At 39.9% G+C, this 23,647-nt stretch overlaps 1 protein-coding gene across 1 annotated transcript in view; it reads left to right on the forward strand.

Moving 5' to 3' along the window:
- LOC115633459 (lachesin) overlaps positions 1-23,647 on the forward strand; it is a 106,133-nt gene that overhangs the window by 15,739 nt on the left and 66,747 nt on the right. Inside the window, exons 3-5 of the mRNA XM_030530914.1 lie at positions 12,687-12,872; positions 14,700-14,895; positions 15,016-15,147. Of these exons, the coding sequence (XP_030386774.1) occupies positions 12,687-12,872; positions 14,700-14,895; positions 15,016-15,147 (514 nt within the window). The remainder of the gene's footprint in view (positions 1-12,686; positions 12,873-14,699; positions 14,896-15,015; positions 15,148-23,647) is intronic.

The following is a 23,647-nucleotide window of genomic DNA, read 5'->3' on the forward strand; positions in this document are numbered from 1 at the left end:
TGGACGCCATGCTACAGCAACAACAGCAACAACTTTTGGAAGGCGCAGCGCTGCTGAGGCAGCTGCATGATGAAATAGCAACTTCCCAGAAGTTGCTAAAAACCATGCGAGTTCAAGGGCAAAGCGAAATTCCTAACGGGATCAACATCGGCATCAATGACGGCAAGAGCGGCAGCGTCACAAGTATCGACACCAATAACGGCAAAAGTGGCGGCGACGCTGGCGCCAGCGCGATCGGTGGCGTAAGCAGCGGCGGCGGCGTCAAAAACAACGCTGATGACGGCGGCGCTGGGCGAGACTGCGCTGTTGGCGGCGAGGATGCCGGTGGCAGCGGCAGCATTTTCAAGTCAAAGGCGAACGTTGCCGCCGTGCAGCAGCAGGCAGCTGTTGTCACAGCTATGAATGATGGCCGTGACACGAACGGTAGAGAGATGCCAGATGCAGCAACTGACACTATATCAGCTGTCAGTCAGAAAGTGATTGGCAGAGAGGGTGAATGGCCTTTTGCAGCGTTTAAGCTCGCGAAAGAAATACTTTTGGAATTCCAGCGGGGGTCCAATGTACGCAGTTGGATCACCCAGTTGAATAATGTGGCGCGCATTTACGGGTTGGATGACACACAACGCCATGTTTTGTGTGTTAGCAAGCTCAAAACAAGTGCCCTCAGTTGGTTGCACGCTGATCCACAACGCCTCGGAAAACCAATTGATGTTGGAGCAGCTTCAGCTGCACTTTGGAGGAAAGATCTCGAAAGCTGAGCTCCGGCGCAAGTTTGAGAAGCGCACGTGGCAGACAGACGAAAACATTATAGCATATTTTGAAGAGAAAGCTATGCTGGCTCGGGAGGTTAGCATTGAGTCGGATGAGATTCTAGACGGTATCATAGAGGGCATACCAGCGGAGAGTTTGCGTACACAGGCTCGAATACAATGCTTCAGTGAGCCATGGCAGTTGCTGCGGGCGTTTGAAGAGGTGAACTTGTCCAAGGGCGGCAAGCCGAGAGGGGAACCAGGCCGTCCAGTGGGCACTACGGAGGAAGACACCCGTTGCTTTAACTGCAACTCCAAGGGTCACTGGGCCAGGGAGTGCGTAAAGCCTAAATGAAGGCCAGGTTCGTGCTACAGTTGCGACGCGCTGGACCTTTTGATCGCCAGGTGCCCTAAAAGGAATTCTGAGGTCATGAATGATTATGTAAGACATTTTAGAATACATTTTAAGCACTCAAATAACCAATCGATTATTGCAGAATGCCTCATAGACACAGGAAGCCCGATTTCTTTTTAAAAACAATCATTAGTTCCCATTCACGTGGAACTTCAAAGTAGTTTAAGTTTGTAATGTGGGCTCAATGGAAGCCAATTAAATATTTTTGGAAAAACCGAATGTTATGTTGAAAAGAGAACATTAAATATTGATTTTGATCTGTTAATCGTGGCAGACAAGTCTATGGGGTATGACGCAGGGCTTGGTAGAGATTTTATTAATGCATGTAACTTGAAATTTAACTCAAATGAATAGAAGCTGATAACAGTAGATGAAGTTTAGATAGAGTGCGTGTGCAGCGAGATGCTTGGAAACCAAATGTGGCGCAATTGGTGAAAGTGAAGGAGCAGCGGAAGCAGAAATTGCTAACAGCAAATTAGGAGAGAAAACTTTTAAGCACGAAGTCCAGGTAGATATAGGGGAAAATTGTTCGGAAATAGTTAAGTTAGGAGAGTATACAGATGTTAGGTTAGAAAAAGATTGTTTCGAGTCAGACATGATGAAAATATACCATTTAGAGGAGAAACTGTACAATATTGGAGAGAATGTCGGGTACGAAACTAGATGCAAGTTCACGCAGCTTTTAGAAAATAATTATCTTAATGCAGCAAGACCAAGTGTACCGAAAATAAGATGAGAGATGAGCATATCATTAGAGAACACAAAGCTTTTTAGTTGGTCCCCTAGGTGACTGTCTTATGCAGAAAAGAAGCAACTGCAGAGGCTGTTATATAAATACTTAGGTGATAACATCATTCGTCCGAGCAGCTCGCAATATGCATCGCCAATAGTACTGGTCAAGAAAAAGTCAGGCGATATGAGATTATGCATAGACTTTAAAAGGCTGAATAAGATAATGATCAAGGATATTTATCCTTTGCCGCTAATAGATGATTTGCCAGATACCTGTCGGGTAAGAAGTTGTTTACAAAGCTTGATTTAAAGAATGGATATTTTCACGTTATCGTTAGCGATGAGGCTGTGAAGTATACATCATTTGTAACCCCATTGGGTCAATATGAATTTCTAAGAATGCCCATGGGATTGAAGAATGTGTCCAATGTGTTTCAGATATTCGTGAATAATATCTTTGCTGATATGATAAAGAATCACACGGTATACATGGATGATATTATGATAGCGAGTGAGACGGTAGAGGAGCACTTGGAAATTTAAAAAGAAGTATTCAGAAGGTTAGTTGAGAACAAGTTAGACCTCAGAATGGAAAAGTGTGAATTTATGCTTTCTGATATAAAATATTTCGGATATCGAATTACAAGTGAGGGAATCAGAAGCGATAGCTCACTTTCCAGTACCAGGCAATACGCACACGGTACAGAGCTTTTTGGGCATGGGCTCATACTTTCGTAGGTTTATCAAGGTTTTTTTTACCAATTGCCAAACCGTTATATGATTTATTAAGGAAGGACAGACCATTTTGTTTTGGAGAGGATGAGCTAAATTGTTTTGACACACTCAAAGAAAAATTATGCCAAGCACCAGTGCTAGCGTTATATGACTATATGATTATAGGGACGAAACGGAGTTGCATTGTGATGCCAGTACTTTTGGGTTTGGGGCGGTGCTGGTGCAAAGGAAAGAAGACAAGAAGTTGCATCCAGTCTTCTATTTCTCCAAACGAACATCAGACACGGAGGCTAGAATGACAACCGGATTATGTTTTATGTACCAGATAGTATGATAGATCAGGTATTATATAAATACCATAATGAGTTAAGGCATATAGGAAGAGATAAGATGATCGACGCGATCATTAAGACATATTGGTTTCCGCAAATGAAAGCAAAGGTGGTGGCACACATAGAGAACTGTTTGAAGTGCATAACATTTTCGCCGAAATCAGGAAAAGAGTTTGGATTGTTGCATAGTATACCGAAAGACGATAGACCGTTCGACATAATACACATTGACCATTTTGGGCCAATAAATGCTGGTAGGGCTAGAAAACACATTTTTGCGGTGATTGATGAATTTACGAAGTTCGTGAGGTTGTACACAACGAAAACTACGAGCACAAGGGAAGTAATAAACGCGCTTAGAGATTATTTCAGATCATATAGCAGGCCTAGATGCATCATTTCAGATAGGGGTAGTTGTTTCACATCGGCAGAGTTCAATGAGTTTACAAGCAAGCATATCAAGATAGCGACGGGTTCTCCGCAGGCTAATGGGCAGATAGAGAGGGTTTACAGAAGTTTAGGACCGATGATTGCGAAGCTTGCGGAGCCGAAAAACTGTATACACTGGGATATAATAGTTGAGAAGGTAGAACATGCGCTAAATAATACAATACATCGCAGTATCAAACAATTTCCCAGCAAGATGTTATTTGGTTTAGCTCAGAAGGGTGAAGTTTGTAATGAACTTAGAGAGAAGTTAGAGGAAATAACAGGTTCAGATTCGGGGAGACCTGATAGTATAGAGGAAGTAAGAAAATGTGCAGAGAAAAACCAAATCTAATAGTGAAAAATGTTACAATAAAAGCAAAAGGCAGGCGATAAAATATCAGGTAGGGGATTACGTCATGGTTAAGAATTTCGACAGCACAACAGGAGTTGCGAGAAAATTAATACCTAAAAACAAAGGGCCCTACAAAATAGCGAAAATATTGAAGAATGACAGATATTTATTAGAAGATGTTGAGGGGTTCCAGGTGTCTCGCAACCCGTACCAAGGGGTATGAGGAGCTCATAATATTAGGCGTTGGATAAAAATATAAATTTAAGTACATCATAAGGCATTATAATATGAATACTTGCAAGTATTTTCAATATTTATTCGTAAATAACAACTATTTGTACGTAGTTATAAGTTGTATCCTTAGCTGAGATCGGGGGATGTCAACAGTCAGGATGGCCGAGTTGTGGCAGGCCTGCGGCCTCACCTATATGGCTCTCTCATGCCGCAGTCTCTCACTACTGTAACGGTAAATACTCTCTCGTTTGTAATGCAAGCCTGGGAGCAGCACGTCAAGGTCTGAAAGATGCTCTGAAAGTGGAAGTAATGGTCGAGGATTGAGTATAGCGCCGATTTGGCAAACCACGGTGCGCTTCTCGTCGAAATCGAGTATTGCAGAGGCAACAGCACGGTAAAAATGATGCTTTGCCGTCTTCACCGCCGCTTCCGAAAGTCCGCCACAGTGTGGTGAACGAGGAGGTATAAATCGCCAGTCAATCGACTCTGCTAAGCAAAACTCTTGCACCGCCTGTACATGCTCAGCACTCAGGAACAGACGCTTTAACTCTGCCAATTCATTTTTGGCGCCAACGAAGTTAGTCGCATTATCGGACCATATCCGAGCGGGTCGACCACGCGTGGAGATAAAGCGTTTTAAAGCACCAAGAAAAGCAGCTGTGGACAGGTCCTTGACGAGCTCTAGATGCACAGCCTTTTTCGCGAAGCATATGTAGACGCTGATGTAGCATTTTTTCGCCTGTTGCGAACTTCACTCCGGTAGAAAATTGGGCCGCAGTAGTCAACGCCAGTGACCATAAACGTATGCGACGAATCCACTCGATCGCCAGGCAAGTCGGCCATCAGATGCTCAAACAAGCGCGGCTTGGCTCTGAAGCATACTGTGCACTTACTGACAACAGCTGAAACCGTCTTTCGGTCGCCTATGGGCCAGTATTGTAGACGAATCGAGGCCAACAACGCACGTGGCCCAGCATGTAAGCTGCGAATGTGGTGATGATAAATAAGCGCTCTTGTCAGAGGATGCTGCCTGGGTAAAATTGCTGGATGCTTGGCTGCGAAATCCAACGAAGAATTATTCATTCGTCCACCTACGAGAAGCAATCCAACCTCATCAATAAATGGTGCGAGCGAGGCCAGGGAACTGGAGGGTTTCACTCGCTGTCCCGCCCGTAGCGCCTTGTAGTCCTCGAAAAGCGTTGATAGTTGAATGGAACGTAGCAGAATGTGAGTTCCATGATGTAGGCAAGCCAGTGTTAAGCCAGAGCACCGGATACGATGAATAAATTTGTAGACGAAACCAAAAACCCTTTGTAACTTGTAGAAAGAGTTTACGAACTTGCAGCCTGCCGAAAAATCTGTGTAGCATGCCACTCCAAGCAGCGCCTTTTGACGAAGTTCAGGCAGCGACTGTACAGACAAGCTGGATTCAGGACATTTACTTTTGCTTTCTGTAAGAAATTTGGGTCCATGAGCCCAGATGAGTCAGACCAGCAATAGCATGGGCCACAGAATATCTTCATCTTGGCCAATTCATGCATAAGCTGCGCCAGTAACACAGCACCGCAGAGTTCCAACTTGGGTACTGTGGTCGTCTTTAAAGGTGCAAAGAAGTTGCACCGTCGTTCTTCCCTGAGCTTTAGAGACTATGTAGACGCAGGCTCCATAAGCGCTCATGCTGGCATCGCTGAAGCCATGAACTTCAATAGTTGCGTTAGGAATGAGCACCAGCCGTGGAAAAGTGAGCTTTGGCACACGTTCAAAATTTGAGCAGAAACCAATCCAAGTGGGTGCTAACGCCGCCGGAAGACTCTCATCCCACTCCAGCTTCGCCTTCCAGAGATCCTGCATAAAGATTTTAGATTTGGTTATTACAGGACAAGCAAGACCAAGGGGGTCGTAAAAACGTGCGATAGCTGACAAGACAGAACGCTTGGTAAGCTTAGAAGGCAGCTCTAGAGAGCGAAAACAAAAACTGATCGGAAGCCGGATCCCAGACCAAGCCCAACGTTTTGGTGATGTCGCTACCATCATCAAATTTTAGCAGCGATTCCTTATCTGCATCAGGGATGCCTTGCAGTACTGCAGAGTTGCTTGAGCACCATTTCCGCAATTTGAAACTGCCCGTCGACAGAAGACTATTAGTCTGATGCATAATCTCTATCACCTCCGGAACTGAAATGCCTCCAGTAATGAGATCATCCACATAGAAATCACGCTGAAGAATTTCGGCGCCAATGGGAAATGAGGCCTGCTCATCCATGGCCAATTGATGCATTGTACGTACCGCTAGAAACGAAGCAGGTTTTGTGCCGTATGTTACGGTATCCAACTTATAGACTTGCCCTTCTTGCTGCGGTGTATATAGCCTGTGAGGGCAATTGCAAACGAACGAAACCGTAGCAATGTGTTGAAGAGCTTGCTTTAAATGGTGGGACCTGCCATCAAAACTTCGTTCAATGAGTAGCCAGAAGTTGTTGCCGCAGATCCATCAAACACAACTCTTACCTTAGTAGTTGTACTGTCCTCCTTTAGATAGTACTTGCATTTATCCGTTGAGTCAGTGCTGACAAGAGACATGTGATTGAAATCCTTGTACTCCATTATGAAGGCCGAGTACTGGACCTTTAAATTGGGGCTGCGCTCCAATGTTCACTCCAAATTTAGAAAACGGGGGCGTGCCTGCTGGTACGAGTCGCCTAGCAACTCAACGCTGTGTTTCGGAGGCAGCCGCACAGAATACTCACCACTAGGTAAGCGAACAACGTTGGCCTTAAAATTGGCTTCGCACTCCAACTCCTCCTTGGTAGGCAGCATATTCGTGTCGCTGCAGCTCTCCAGCTCCCAGAATCTGCGTATGAGCCTTTCTATGCGAACATTTGACTCTGTTTCCGCATCTGCTACAGACTGAAATGAAACAAGAGCCAATTTACGGATTTGTGAACCACCTCCTGTTATGATCCATCCCAGGCGAGTCTTCTGAATCACCGACAATCCGGGAGCCAGTTTGATCTGCCCAACGCAGAGCAGTTCGAAGAACAGGCTGGTGCCGATCAGCATGTCAACTTGTTGCGGCCTGTTGAAACTAGGATCAGCCAAACGGATATTAGATGGAATTTTCCAATGTGTCGTATCGAAATAAATGTAGGGCTGGTTGTCTGTGATATTCGGAGTTACCAACGCCGAAATGTTGGTTGAACAATCTGACGACCGAGACTCCAGACTAATGTCAACCGCGACAAGGTACCAATGTGCCAGTGCGACTCATGTTGACAACGGCGGTGGCGAGAAGCCCAACATCAGGGCTGAGATTCTGGGCTGAACTGGGCGGATGCGGAGGTGTGGCAGTCATGACGCTTGGATATGACGACGATGTTGGCAATTGCGTTACTGCTTACTGAGAGGAATCAGAAACTTGGGCATCAGATGCAACGCTACGGATCCTTCAAAATGCAGAAGGCTGTGATGCCTTGCACCGCAGACTCTACAGGATCGAGCCTTGCAGGTTCTATATTGATGGCCTTTTTGGAAACAATTGAGACACAGGGAAAGCTTTCTGGCCTCCTTATGGCGCAGAACTGACGACAGATTTGCGAATAGGAAGCAGTTGTGTATTGAATGGCCCGTGGCATCACAAAATACGCAGACTTTCGTACTAGGGTTAGTAACAACAAAAGACCTTCTATTGTTGTTATTTTTTGTTATTTTTGATACTCTTTCCCACCTGTAATGCAGAATTGTACACTGCGGTGGCCTGTTCCATATTTTCCAACTTCTGACATCGCTTTTCCAGAAACGAACTGTTGTAGCGTCGGAACCATGTCAAATGGGACAGTTTCTGCCCAATTGGTCTGAGTCGCATTGTCCAATCTCTGCAGTAGCGATGGATGATGACACAATCGGCGATCTGCTCCAAATTTCCCATTCCATGTAATGCCCGCACGTGCGCGTTCAGCTTGTCCGTGTAACTGCCGCTGAATGAAGGCAACTTTAGCTCGGGCAATCGAGACCGATTTTGGACCACCATAGTTTGAGTCTCTGTAGTCAAGTCATTCCGCATAGTTGACGAAGAGGGTGCTTTAAAATGGCGCTTCCGTAACTCTATTTTTTTTTTCATTTTTTTTTTTGCCAAACTCCTAATGCAGGATGAAGCTAGCGTCACCACAGTCGAATTCCAAACTACTGAGCGCGCGGTTAAAATTAATCTTCTTATCCTCGAGCAGTTTTACCAGATAGAGCAACTCATCTTCTCTCAACAAACCAATTTTGTCATCTTTAAAATTCGCATTCCATTACCTTGAGACTTTCACAAAGATATTCACATTTGTGCTTGAAAAATACTACCCGATTTCTAGGCACAGCCACGGCAGTGGGTCCACGTTCAATCTGACGCTCACACGGCAGTGCAGATGAATCATCACCATTCATTATTAGTGCAGTACTCTAATACGAATGAAATGAAATGCACAACGAAAACACAAGTCTCGGTTTGGCAACGGCAGCAACAACAACCGAAAATTGTCACTCGCGCCAAACACCGGCATATAAGCAAAGGCGAATGACCGCACAAAGCAACGGCGCTTGCTTGCGGTTTATATGTTCAAAAACTATGCGCCTTGTACAGTCAATTATGTACACACATACGTGTACTGATGCTTCAGCGGTATGTATGTAGGCACACTAACTTTGCACACACTTAGTGCTTAGTTAGTACACCAAATATATATCGTTTTGAGCCACAGTCGGGTGTTCACCAAAATTGTGATGCACCGAGCTTTTTCGGGAGCCTTTTCTAGTCTATGGGTTTTGTCTGAAGCGGGCGTCAGACACGACAATTAAAACAAGAACGATTTCCTTTCAAATGTAATGAAATGAATATTTTGCCGCGCAGAGCCAATTATGTTTGTCTATAAACCGAATTAATATATACACGAATTTAAGAGGCCACCAACTCAAATAGTTGAGCCTTTAAACAATATGCGCAAAGTGGAAGTGCGTTGTCTCGCTCAACAGCACAGCGGGAAATTCAAAAAAAAAAAAAAAAAATAAACTCGTCCTTTCTCGGATCTAGGAGAATCTGGATACCAATTTTGGCTGTTCCAGCTGTAAATAGTTCCTTGCTATACAGCTATTCACTATCAGAGGCTACACTTTATCCCGTGTAGAGCGTCTCTGAGAGAACAAAAAAGGAAACAAACCAATGCTTAAATTTCCAATTTCATTCTGATTTTATTTCTGAAATTCCTTCAGTATTTATACAATTTTTGTCTTATTTACTAGGTTTTTCCTTATGTACTAATAATTCAATATTTTACTCTTTCTTATTTTCTAAACATTGTACTTACTCTAATTTTACATTTTTCGTCTTATTCTATCCTAACGGTATCAAGTGGATTTCCCCTCCATATGTATATTCCAAGCCTTTCTTGAACGCAGTGTGCACTCACCCTTAAACGCTGTCGCGGTCCTATTTGCCTATGCATTTTCTGTTATCTACTATGCGTTGGTCTGTACCACTGCTGCATGCGGCTATTCTTAGACCGAGATTTGTTGTTTAGCCTACCTACTGCTTGTGCTCCCTATGCTAACTTCTGAGCTCTTGTTCACTTTTGTGAACACCAGCTTTTATAGTTTCTGAGATCCTTGCGTTCATCCAGACGGACAGACGGACGGACGGACATGTCTAGATCGATTTCTCTCGTCATGCTGATTCAGAATATATATACTTTATGGGGTCGGAGATGCTTCCTTCTGCATGTTACATACTTTGCACAAACCTAATATACCCTTTTTACCCTACGGGTGCAGGGTATAATAAACTTGACGTGCCTAGGGCTTAGGGGAACCTCGATACCAAGTTCGGTTAGTCTAGCTCTTGTACTTTCTGATATCGTTGCGCTGATCAAGAATATACAAGTATATACATACTTTTTGGGGTCTGCCACGCAAACCTAATATACTCTTGTACATTTTATGTACAGAGTATAAAAATGGGAAGAAATATTAAAACCCCAATAATTCGGTCTCCAAGACCACTTTAAAAAACGAGTATGCAGTTTTATTTGTATTATTTGATTGATTTTAGAAACCGGGACGTCTGGCAACTCTGATATGTACAAGTACATGTGCACATTTTATTTTTTATGCATGGGCTATCTATCCCCTTATGCATGTACAAACATATACATACATATAAGTGTATATATTCAATTGTACAGTTGAACACTTAACCATGTGTTTTTATACCCTGTACCCAAAGGTTGAAAGGGTATACTAGTTTTGTGCGAATGTATGTAACAGGCAGAAAGAGGAGTGGCAGACCCCACAAAGTATATATATTTTCGATCAGGATGACAAGACGAGTCGATATAGCCATGTCCGTCTGTCTGTCTGTCCGTCTGACCGTCTGTCCGTCTGTCTGTATGAGCGCAATGATCTCAGTAAGTACAAGAGCTAGGATAACCAAAATTGGTATCAAGGTTTCTATAAGCGCTAGGCAGATCGAGTTTGTTTATTTTTTCTGATACCCCCCCACTCCCCCGCAATTCGTGTTTTTTCTTATAACTTCCGTAATTCTCGAAATTTTGAAATCAATTTTGGTAGGTACATCCAGTTAGTACTAATGTGTCCGTGTGCCAAATTTCATCATGATAGGTCAATTCTGAAGAAAGTTATAGCCATAAGTAAAATTTCTGCTCATGCGCTGCCTGCAGCTGCTTTGGTTCAACTTTGTGCTGCATACATACACGCATATAAACACGCATAGGTACGTGATGTAAATGTATGCTGTTAAAACTGAACATAAACATGTATTCTAATTTAATTTAATTAATTAATTTTAATTAATTCATTCATTTATTTTTTTATATAATTTAATTTTCTTTTTATTTTTTTTTTAATTTTTCCCTTTTGTGGAGAGTACAGGGTATTTTACTGTCGGGCTTGCTCGACTGTAGCGTTCTCTCTTGTTTGAATATGAATGTTGTGAGTGTAAAAGTCGTGTTTCTGATTTTGTAAATCGCAAGAATATATTCACGGAATAACCTTAACGCTTAATGTCTGCCAGAATTCTTCAGAATACATTTGTAGCGTTGTTAGCTGCCGCAACCGTTTAACACAAACGGTAAATCGCTTGTAAATGTGCGATCAGCTGAGATGCTAGAGTTGGACATGTCGGCTTTTTTCGGCCCGTCACAGCACGATCAGTAATTGGCTGTAAAAATACTCGAATCCATATGCACGGTGAATGTGGATACACAATTTTTTTTTTGTAAGTCGAATAATTAGCAGAATGCCGATATTTAATTTATGATTGTATACATGGGTATAGGGTAGTCCAATTTTAAGGATAATAAAAAACATATACTTGTATGTACATAACACAATGTTTTAAGATAGACTTTGTGCAAAAAACTGGAAAAAATATTAGAGTATTTCCTAATTATACTGTGTACATGAAATGTAAGGTTTGCGCGATTTTCCTTGATTTTCCTTCCCACTTCCCCTCTATGGGGGTTTTCCCGTAACGCCGTTCGTATAATCGCCTATATCTCAGAGACTATAAGAGCTAGGGACCCCAAATGTTAGTCACAGATGCCTTGTGTGAATACGTAGATAATGTATATTTTGGAATTTCCCTCCCTCCCCCCCTTCTTCGCAAGTCGCGATTTTCTCTATAGTTATTATTATGTATAATAGTTATTATGTGTCCGTATGCCAAGTTTCACTATAATAGACCGATTTAACATGAAGTTATAGCCATAAATATATTTGCTGGTGCAGCGCTGCTCGGTACACCCGACTTTAGCTTTTTTACTTGTTTTTAATTATATTTTGCTCGCGTTGTTTTTATTTCTATCGAATTTTCACTTTCGTATCTTTTCGTGCTTTATTGAGTCAACAGTCAGAAACACGCACTAAATTGGAATTGCGCTAATACAGGCGGACGGACAGGCGGACATGGCTATATCGACTCGGCTTGTCACCCTGATCAGGAGCAGCTTTCTCTGTCAACTCCCCAATCCACACGATAGCATTTTCAGTAATAGCATCCGTGAATTAAAATTTTATGAACCGTAGGTGGAATGTAATACCAGGAATATTAAGTTGAAAGTTCTTTGGCTATATTGAGTGCGAAAAGAAATAAAACAAGCTCGTATAGCGTACACACATAAGGCATCTTTGTGCAATATTTGTTGTATCTATCTCTTATAGTCTCTGAGATCTAGGTGTTCATACGGACAGACGGACAGACAGGCATAGATCGACTCGCCTTGTCATGTTGATCAAGAATATGTATACTTTGTGGTGTCCCCCACGCCTCCTTCTGTCTGTTACATTTTTCCCCTCCCGCAAACCTAATAAACTCTTGTACATTTCATGTACAGAGTATAAGCATTTACTTGAACGCACAGCCCTATCGCATCGATGGTCAAAGTCTAATAAAAGGGGGAAATAAACTCCTTAACAAATATGTACATTGTTTATGTACATTATTTGGCAGTTACTTTCGACCTTTATGACAATAACCCACAAAATCATATTGCGCCTGGTCTAACTATTCACATACCAACATGTACAAATTATCCAGTATACACACATGCAAGGATAAAATTTATGACTTCAAATCCCTTAGTCACCAGCGAGTATGCATATATAGTATATACTGTAATCATTGGTCATATTTTTCGATACTTTTTTGTTTGCAGGTGGCTTGGATTAAGTCCGATTCAAAAGCAATACTCGGCATACACACCCATATGGTCTCACTAAATCCAAGATTATCAGTGACACACAACGGTCACAACACCTGGAAACTTCACATATCCCACGTCCAGCTAAATGACTCCGGCAGCTACATGTGCCAAGTAAATACGGATCCCATGAAAAGTCAGGTGAGTATATGCCCAAACAGCCCAAACGGATTACTGCCAACCATTCCCCCTTCCATTGGTCTAACTCAAGCACAATTTTTGGCACTACATGCTTACGAACTAAGGGTTGGCAACATTGTAATATAAGGCCTGCGAAATAAGTCACCTTATCAACATATTTTTCTTAATTAAAACAAAAATCTTCGATATTTTAAAATGATTGTAATTTTTCCTTAAACTTTATAAAATGACAGTTTAAATTCAGTATAGTAATATTTAAGAAATTATAAGAACCTTTTTTAAAAATTAAATGAAAATTTTTCCGAACGAAATAATTGAACTGATCAAATTCAAAAAACTATATTTATATCTCGATTTACTTGTGTTTTTAGCGGCAAATTGTTTAGATATGTCCTCCATTACTATTAATTACTCTTAACATGCGATCTGGCATTGAACTAACCAAGTTTTGAAGAAGTGATCCGTCCAATTTGGCCCACTCTGTTACGATTGCTTCTTTTAATTCTTTCAAGGATCTAAATTGTCTGCCATGCATGTAAACCTTACTGGAAAGGATTCCCCAAAGGTTCTCTATGGGATTAAGATCTGGACTTTTTGCAGGCCACACCAAAAGTGGTATTTTTTTATCCTCAAAAAATTGTTTTGTGCGTTTTGAGACATGGATTGGAGCATTGTCCTGCTGGAATGTCCAATAATCTCCACACATTTCTTCTCCAAAATGAATCAGGTTTTCGTCCAATAGCTCTACATAGTTTTCGGAGTTCATTTTATGTGAGACAAAGCATATAGGACTCTTTCCAGCACAGCAAAATGCAGCCCACACCATTAGCGATCCTCCTTGAAAATTGCGCGACACTTTCATTTGTTTGGGGGTCCTGAGGTCACGATAATAATATTGATACCCATCTGGTCCATCTAAATTAAATTTTTTTTCATCACTGAAAATAATATTTTTCCACTCCAGGTCCCAAAACTTATGCATCTCTGCAAAGTACATGCGGGCAACTTTGTGCCGAGGAAGTAGTTCACATTTGACGGTTTTTTTTTCATATGAAATGAATTGATCGGCTCGTAAAATTTGTTGCACGCGACGTTTTGACACTGAGAGATCCAGTTCCTGACAAATTTCGCCTGCGCTCAGGTTTTCTTTGAGTGCTAACGATTTTATTCTCCTCTTATCGCGATTTTGTACCAATGGCGGGCGACCGGAGCGTGGCTTTTTTCCGTGGTGTTCGGGGTCTTTCAAAAACTTTTGTATAGTAAAAAAGCTCCTTTGTATTTTGGAAGCAATTTCACGTAAGGGCATTCCAGTTTCTCGATATGCTAATATTTTAGCTCTTTCTTTATCAGATAGGTAACGGCTTTGATGCATTTCTACTAAAATTATGGTTAATTATAATCTGATCTAATATTCTAAGCCTGGATTAAAGTCAAAACTCACTTATTTAATTTTTTTAATTACAAATCCCAAAATTTTGATGAAAATGGCCCTTGAATGCACTGGTACAATGACAAAAACTGATTTGATCAGCTCAATTATTTCGTTGTGGAAAGAGAGGCAGCAGCAATTTTCGATAGAAATAACGGTAGTAATAACGGATTTCTGCTTCTCCTTACTGTTTTAAGCAAGAGAATTAGATGAAATCAAACTATGCAAAAAATGAAGTGGAAAACATAAATGGTAAATCTGTGGCATTACGTTATGAGCATGATAAGGTGACTTATTTCGCAGACCTTAGTTTTTGTTGTTATTATGCTGCGCTGTGCACTGATGGTGCGTTGCATTAGAATACTGTTGAACAAAATTCTTAACATTGTCTTTTGCAGTCGGGTTTTTTAAATGTTGTAGTGCCACCAGATATTTTAAACCAACCTGATCAGAACGCTGAGGAAGGAGTAAGCACTGAGGGTGGTGGTATTATACTTATCTGCAATGCTACTGGTGTCCCAAAACCAACCGTGCAGTGGCGACGTGAAGGTGGGAAGGACATTATACTTCGATCCGAGTCCAGAGAAAAACAAGGTACGTACTATTAAAGCATAAATTATTGTTCAAATACACATCATCTATTATATTTTTTTGTACAATACAAAAAGGTACAATTATTTATAGCGAATAAAATATTTCTGTTTCCTATTCCAGCGGTAAAATCTGTGGAGGGTGAGCGTCTGGCACTAACAAATATTCAAAGGACTGACATGGGAGGCTACTTGTGCATTGCTTCAAATGGAATACCCCCCTCAGTCAGCAAACGCTTTGACGTTCATGTTAATTGTAAGTTTAAAGAAAATATCTCCGATTGAACCAAACATTATGTTGATTATTTCTTTGTTTTTATAGCCAGTACCCAAAGGGTAAAAGGCTATACTAGTTTTGTGCAAATGTATATAACCGGCAGAAGAAAAAATAAAACAAACTTGCACAGCGTACACACATAGGGCATCTTTGTGCAAAATTTGCTGTCTGTTGCTCTTATAGTCTGTTCATACGGACAGACAGACAAGGCTAGATCGAATCGTCTCGTCATGCTGATCAAGAATATATATACTTTGTGGGGTCTGCCAAACCTAATATACTCTTGTACATTTCATGTAAAGAATATAAACATTGTGTTATGTACATATGTATATGTATTTTATTTTGGAAAATAACAAGGGAGTTGGAGCGCATATCCAAAAAATAGCATGTTAATGTTATCCAAATTTGCATAAAATAAATTAATATTTTACGAAAAAGTAATATTAAGTAAATATATCCTTAAAATTTGACTACCCTATAAACATGTATGCAATCATAAATTCAATATCGACATTCTTCTAATTATTCGATTTAATAGGAAAAATTTGTGTATCCATTCACCGTGCATATGGGTTCGAGTATTTTTACAGCCAATTACTGATCGTGCTGTGACGGGCCGAAAAAAGCCGACATGCCCAACTCTAGCATCTCAGCTGATCGCATATTTACAAGCGATTTACCGTTTGTCTTAAACGGTTGCGGCAGCTAACAACGCTACAAATGTATTCTGAAGAATTCTGGCAGACATTAAGCGTTAAGGTTATTCCGTGAATATATTCTTGCGATTTACAAAATCAGAAACACGCCGTTTACACTCACAACATTCATATTCAAAAAACACATATGGTTAAGTGTTCAACTGTACCATTGAATACATACACTTATATGTATGTACTAGCAGGTCTTGCCCGTCTTTGCTGGGCTAAGTAAAGTGTGCTTATAATTAAAAGTTTATTTACTATATGATATTCTTCTTTCGACGCTCTCTAAAGTTTTTTAAAGAGTTCATTTTCGAGATAGCAAATATAGTACAATAAGTACTATGTATAAGTACGTGCATATGTACATATGTATATTCGTTACGCACCGGACGGACTGCCAGTCGTCCCTTAACTGTGTGCTTCCTCAGCACGTTGTACGCACGGTCGAGTTATCCCCGAAAAGTCCGACGCTGGACATTTAATTTTGATTTATAAATCGGGACGTCCCGCCAAAATTGGAGCATTCGGTAACGCTGATATGTACATATATTTAAATTTTTCATGCAGGCGTTATCCGCCCATATACATACATACATATATATGTATTAAATTTTTTAATTCAATACTAATGTGTGTCTTCAATTCCAAATATGATTGTTGCGAATGTAAAAGGTGTGTTTCTGCTTTTGCAAATCGCATGAATACACTCACAAAATAGGCTTAGCGGTAAATGACTCTTAGATTTGTTCAGAATACATTTGTAGCGTTGTTAGCTAACACTAAAACGGTAAGTCGCTGTAAATATGCGATCAGCTGAGATGCTAGAGATGGGCATGTGTCGGATGCTCTATGTGATAGAGCATCAAAACTATCGATAGTTGAATCCGTCGATACAATCAATAATTCCATCGAAGTTTGAATTCAATTAACAGAAAATTTAAATAATAACATGTTATGAATGGGTTTTTAGCTAAGAGCCAGACGGATGTACTATACACTGACTTTAGCAAAGCTTTTGATTCTGTCAACCATGAGCTATTGATCCATAAGCTGGGTCTTTTGGGATTTCCCAAAAATCTTATCGTATGGATATATAGTTATTTGTTTGGCAGAACACAACGTGTAATTTTTAACGGCGTACTGTCAAAAGCTATTAAAGTAACTTCGGGGGTCCCACAGGGTAGTCATTTAGGTCCTCTACTATTTACTCTTTTTATAAATGATCTGCCATCATCCCTAACTTACTCTCGTGTACTAATGTATGCTGACGACGTAAAACTTTGCCTCTCATATAACGATGTTCAGTGTCATGACAATTTGCAGCTTGATCTCAATGCCTTCCAATTGTGGTATTCGCGGAATCTGTTGTTAATAAAGCAAAGGGAACTCTAGGCTTTATTAAACGTTGAGCAAAGGAATTTGATGACCCCTACACAACACTAATTTTTTATACGGCTTTGGTGCGGCCTACCTTAGAATATTGTTGTACCGTCTGGTGCCCGCAATATGAAATACATAAAAATCGCATTGAATCTGTTCAAAAGCAATTTCTTTTGTTTGCCTTACGTGGTCTTGGATGGAGTAGAACTGACCCTCTACCATCATATTTTCACAGGCTACAATTGTTAGGTCTTCCATCACTTGCTAGCCGCCGGATTTAATTAGGTGTATAAAAACACATAAATTAATTAACGGCGACATCGAGTCTTCGGTGCTTGTCAGCCAAATTAACTTTACGGTACCACAAAGACCTTCAAGATTTTTTGTTCCCATAAGCCTAAATCGCTGTACAAGCAACTATGCTTTGCGCAGTCCGTTTCGGGTTCTGTGTAGCAACTACAATAATTTGAGTCATCTCTTTGGCCATGAGAGTTCGGATAGTTCGATTAAATCTTGCTTACTTAATTTTCTGATCCGGTCTGAATCTCTTTAAATCGTTTGTAATTCTATTTAATTTAAATTTTTATTTTTTATGTTCTTTTCCAATATTTGAATGTATATTATCTAGATTGTTATTTCTTTTCTTTATGTTTAACATTGACAGTTATTTGTCAATTAAATAAATAAAAACAAGTAAAAAAGCTAAAGTCGGGTGTCCCGACTTTGAAATACTCTGTACATATGTTTACAATAATTATAGAAAATAAAAAAAATTAAGAAAATAAAAAAAAATGCAATGATCGATTTTACCTTTCTCGGTATTCGAACTCACGTAAAGGGTGTATAATTGTACATTTACATAGCTATTGCGTCTGTGTGAGTGTATGTATGCCTATGCGCATCAATTCGTGTCTGTGTAAGCATTTTCGCAGTCAACCAAACAGCAACATCAACAACAGCCGCGGGCAGCGCTTGAGCAGCGCTGCAAAGCAGCAGCAAAGGGAAAATCCAAAATATACAATTTCTACGTATTCACACAAGGCATCTTGGACTAAAATTTGGTGTTCCTAGGTCTTATAGTCTCCGAGATATAGGCGATTATACGAATGGAAAATCGGGAAAACCCACATAGTGGTGAAGTGGGGGGGGGGGGGGGGGGGAATCAAAAAATAAAACAAACTCGTATAGAATACACACATAAGGATCTTTGTGCAAAATTTGGTGTCTCTATCTCTTATAGTCTCTGAGATCCAGGTGTTCATACGGACGGACAGACAGACAGACGGACAGTCGGACAGACGGACAGACAGACAGACAGGGCTAGATCGACTCGTCTCGTCATGCTGATCAATAACATATATATTTTGTGGGGTCTGCCACGCCTCCTTCTGCCTGTTACATTTCTCAGCTCCCGCTAACTGCAAGTCATTGTCACGCGCTTCTTCTTTTGTTTTGATCATTTACGCCTGTTAATTTCAAAGGCAAAATGTCAAAAGTTTACAGTTGCCGTCGCTAGGCAACGACTGCGTAAGCGATAGTAAAGCAAAAACCGAAAGCGGACCTACGCATATTCTTCTTCACGTTGCTGGCAGATGTACATATGTATGTTTGTATATGATTTATTCTTATTGATCTTAATAAATTTCATCATGATAGGTCAATTCTGAAGAAAGTTATAGCCATAAGTAAAATGCGCTGCCTGCAGCTCTGTCGGCAGCGCTGCCCGCAGCTGTTGTTGTTGTTGCTGCTTTGGTTCAACTTTGTGCTGCATACATACACGCATATAAACACGCATAGAACATAAACATGTATTCTAATTTAATTAATTCATTCATTCATTCATTTTTTTTTAAATTTATTTATTTTTTTTTAATCTTTTTTAAATTTTTTTTTAAATTTTTTTTTAAATTTTTCTTTTTTGTGGAGAGTACAGGCTATTTTACTGTCGGGCTTGCTCGACTGTAGCGTTCTATCTTGTTTTAATTATTGTAAGCATATGTACAGAGTATTTCAAAGTCGGGACACCCGACCTTAGCTTTTTTACTTGTTTTAGTTTTAAAAATTTGATTTAAAACCATAGAACATTATTTATTACAATCAAACAACAGTGCTCGATTGTCCATACGAATGTACATACATGCTATATATGTACATACACAGGCATACATACATACATATGTATGTACATATGCATGCATGTTTCTCTTTACTTTTTCAACCGTACGTAGAGAACCGCACACATAGACACGAACTGTTGATTGTTCTGTGTGTGAGTGTGTGTATATGATGTCCCCAACTATTTGATATTTGCGTTCTTTTTAATTTGTTGTTGCTGCATAAAGTTACTAATGAAAACCCTAATGCCAAATGTACTAAACAAAGAAAAAATTGCTTTTAACAATGTTAAATAATTTTTAATTAATTAACATTTCTTACTCTGTCAGTGCAAGACGAATGAACATATATACATTCATAGATGTGTACCTGTACAAGGATGTGTTCTAGCTCTTACTGTTTGGGCTGTGGGCTGTTGACGCGGTTTCCTCTTGTGCCCCAAAAAAACCCCAATAATTAAGTCTCCAAGATACTTGTATATAAATATTATATAAATATTTAAAAAACCAAGTATGCAACTTTCTTTGTATTCTTTTATTCATTTTAGAAACCAAGTTTTATGTCGATCGATAGAAAAATTAGGATTTTTCAAACAAACAATGGAGGCCCATTGGAGCTCGAATTTTCCAAAATTAGTGGGCACCTAGACTATGAAAGGATACTTGAGTCCAAATTTCAGCTTCCTAGCTTTTACCGTTTGGGCTGTGCGTTGATCACTAATCAGTCAGTCAGGACAAACTGTTTTATATGTATACATGCATAAGAGGATAGATACCGTCTGCACCAAAAAATAAAATGTGGACATGTACATATCAGCGTTGCTAGACGTCCCGATTTTCGGACGAGCTGCACTTATATATGAGGACTATATGTATGTCGATGTTAAATTGTACAGTGTTTAATTCTAGAAACTACTAGCCCTCAATGTCACAATATATATATTTATGCATATGTACATATGTATGTAAGTATTAATTTTATGTAGATACATGTTTTTATACCCTGTACCCGTAGGGTAAAAAGGGTATATTAGGTTTGTGCAAAGTATGTAACATACAGAAGGAAGCATCTCCGACCCCATAAAGTATATATATTCTTGATCAGCATGACGAGAGAAATCGATCTAGACATGTCCGTCCGTCTGTCCGTCCGTCTGTCCGTCTGTCCGTCCGTCTGGATGAACGCGAGGATCTCAGAAACTATAAAAGCTAGAATAACCAAAGTTGGCATCCAGATTCTCCTAGGTCCGAGTAAGGACGAGTTTATGTTTTTTTTTTTAATTTCCCCCCCCTTCCCCCGCTACAGAATTTCGTCAATAGCGTCCACATTTCAAATGCTACCTAAACCAAACTTTGCACACATAATTTATATATAATTGTCTACTGTTGTATAAAATTTTATTCAATTCGGTCAGTTCTAAGAAAAGTTATTAGCAAAACAAATCCTCGCCAGTACAACCCCCCCAAACTGCAGCAGCAAGTTCGCTCTTCTTCTTCCTCTTTTTGCTGCTGCTATGGGCGCATATAACTCAGTGACGGAAGTTTACCTGGGTACAGGGTATTACACTGTCGGGCTTGCTCGACTGTAGCGTTCTCTCTTGTTGTATGTATGTATGTTCATTCATATATGTATGTACATAATATAGTTTATATAGTATAATATATCTGATTTTTCAACCCATTTTTATACCCTGTTATGTAACATGCAGAAGGAAGCATCTGCGACTCCAAAAAGTATATACATATACTGAATCAGAATGATGAGAGAAATCGATCTAGACCAGCGGTGGGCACGAAATTTTAGTTTGGGTGTCCTACAACAACATCTACAACAAAAACTACCGTTTTGGTTATGAGAACATCATAAACTGCGAGTAAAAAATTAGGAAAAACAAGATAGAACGCTACAGTCGAGCAAGCCCGACAGCAAAATAGCCTGTACTCTCCACAAAAAAGAAAAATTAAAGAAAAAAATAAATAAATTTAAAAAAAAATGAATGAATGAATTAATTAATTAAATTAAATTAGAATACATGTTTATGTTCAGTTTTAACAGCATACATTTACATCACGTACCTATGCGTGTTTATATGCGTGTATGTATGCAGCACAAAGTTGAACAAAAGCAGCAACAACAACAACAGCTGCGGGCAGCGCTGCCGACAGAGCTGCAGGCAGCGCATGAGCAGCGATTTTACTTATGGCTATAACTTTCTTCAGAATTGAATCACATTAGTACTAACTGGATGTACCTACCAAAATTGATTTAAAATTCCGAGAATTACGGAAGTTATAAGAAAAAACATGAATTGCGGGGGAGTGGGGGGGTGCATCGAAAAAAAAAACTCAAACTCGTACTTTCTCGGTCTTAGGAGAATATGGAAACCAAGTTTGGTTATTCTAGCTCTTATACTTTCTGAGATCCTTGCGTTCATACGGACAGACGGACATACGGACAGACAGACGGACAGACGGACGGACGGACAAGGCTATATCCACTCGGCTTCTCATCCTGATCAAGAATATATATACTTTGTGGGGTCTGCCACGCCTCCTTCTGCGTGTTACATACATGCGCACAAAACTAGTATAGCCTTTCACCCTTTGGGTACAGGCTATAACAAGTAAAAAAGCTAAAGTCAGGTGTCCCGACTTTGAAATACTCTGTACATATAGTATGTTTACAATAATTATAGAAAATAAAAAAAATTAAGAAAATAAAAAAAAAAATTTGATCGATTTTACCTCTCTCTGTATTCGAACTCACGTAAAGGGTTTAAAATTGCACATTTTACATAGCAATTGCGTCTGTGTGAGTGTATGTATGCCTATGCGCATCTATTCGTGTCTGTGTAAACATGTGTGCAGTCAACCAAAGCACCAGCATGAACAACAGCCGCGGGCAGCGCTTGAGTAGCGCTGCAGCAGCAAATATATTTATGGCTATAACTTCTCGTTAAATCGATGCTGATCAAGAATATATATACTTTGTGGGTCTGCCACGCCTCCTTCTGCCTGTTACATTTTTCAGCTCCCGCAAACCTAATATACTTCTGTACATTTCATGTACAGAGTATAAAAAGTACACCGAAAAAAATTTTGATCACATTTATGAACATTCATTTAATAATTTTTCGAAGTCTATTTCCTCTTCACTTAAAGCAATGTTTGAAAATGCAGCTTCGCACACATAAGTGCTGGCAAAACTTGCTTCTAATTGAAGCATTGAAGATGTTAATAATGGATACTGTTTGGCTTTAGCTTAACGACAAGTTCCAACCTTTCTCTATCATTCAACATGCCATATGCATTTTCATGGTGATTCAAATAGTGCCGCCGAATATTATAATTTTTTTTTGAACATAGCACAGTTCCGCAAATAAGACACTGATGTACTCCCACATTTAATAGAGAAAAAAAAAATCAATCTCAATGTTCAGTTTTAAGTAAATAACTTGACGAAAATCATAAAAGTTTTACTGAAACACTATAATTTATAATTTGTGAATACACTTTGAATGTCAGTGCATAAGTGACCGTCAGCGGGTATTGCAAATCGATCATCAGTACACACACTGTGTGTATTTTGTTATTGCATCGATCTACGTGTGCGCCTGGCTGGCGACAACACTGCATGTATTTTGTTTTTGTAAACTCTGTCGCGATAGGTTTGTAAGTTCGGTCTTCTACTTGTGCGTCTGGGTGGCGACAACATTGCGTGTATTTTGTTATTGTAAGTTTGCTCGAGATCGGTACTTTGCTTGTGCGTCTGGCTGTCGCCAGTTACCAAATCATAACGGAAAAAGCCCTGTTAGCCCAAAGAGCCACTACGTGCCCACCGCTGATCTAGACATATCCATCTGTCCGTCCGTCTGTCCGTCTGGATGAATGCAAGGATCTCAGAAACTATAAAAGATAGAAAAACCAAAGTTGACATCCAGATTCTCCTAGGTCCAAGAAAGGACAAGTTTATTTTATTTTTTCAATATATTATATACCTGAGTGTCGGAAGTTTACCTGGGTACAGGGTATTTCACTGTCGAGCTTGCTCGACTGCAGCGTTCTCTGTTGTTTGCATTGGGGCTTTATTGGTGCACGATAAAACAAGTAAAAAAGCTAAAGTCGGGTGTCCCGACTTTGAAATACTCTATACATATGTTTAGAATAATTATAGAAAATTAAAAAAATAAGAAAATTGCAAAAAAAAATGTTGATCGATTTTACCTTTCTCGGTATTTGAACTCACGTAAAGGGTATACAATTGCTCATATACAAAGCAAT

The sequence above is a fragment of the Scaptodrosophila lebanonensis genome, unplaced genomic scaffold, assembly GCF_003285725.1.
Source record: "Scaptodrosophila lebanonensis strain 11010-0011.00,11010-0021.00 unplaced genomic scaffold, SlebRS2 tig00001423-arrow-arrow-pilon, whole genome shotgun sequence".
NCBI lineage: Eukaryota > Metazoa > Arthropoda > Insecta > Diptera > Drosophilidae > Scaptodrosophila > Scaptodrosophila lebanonensis.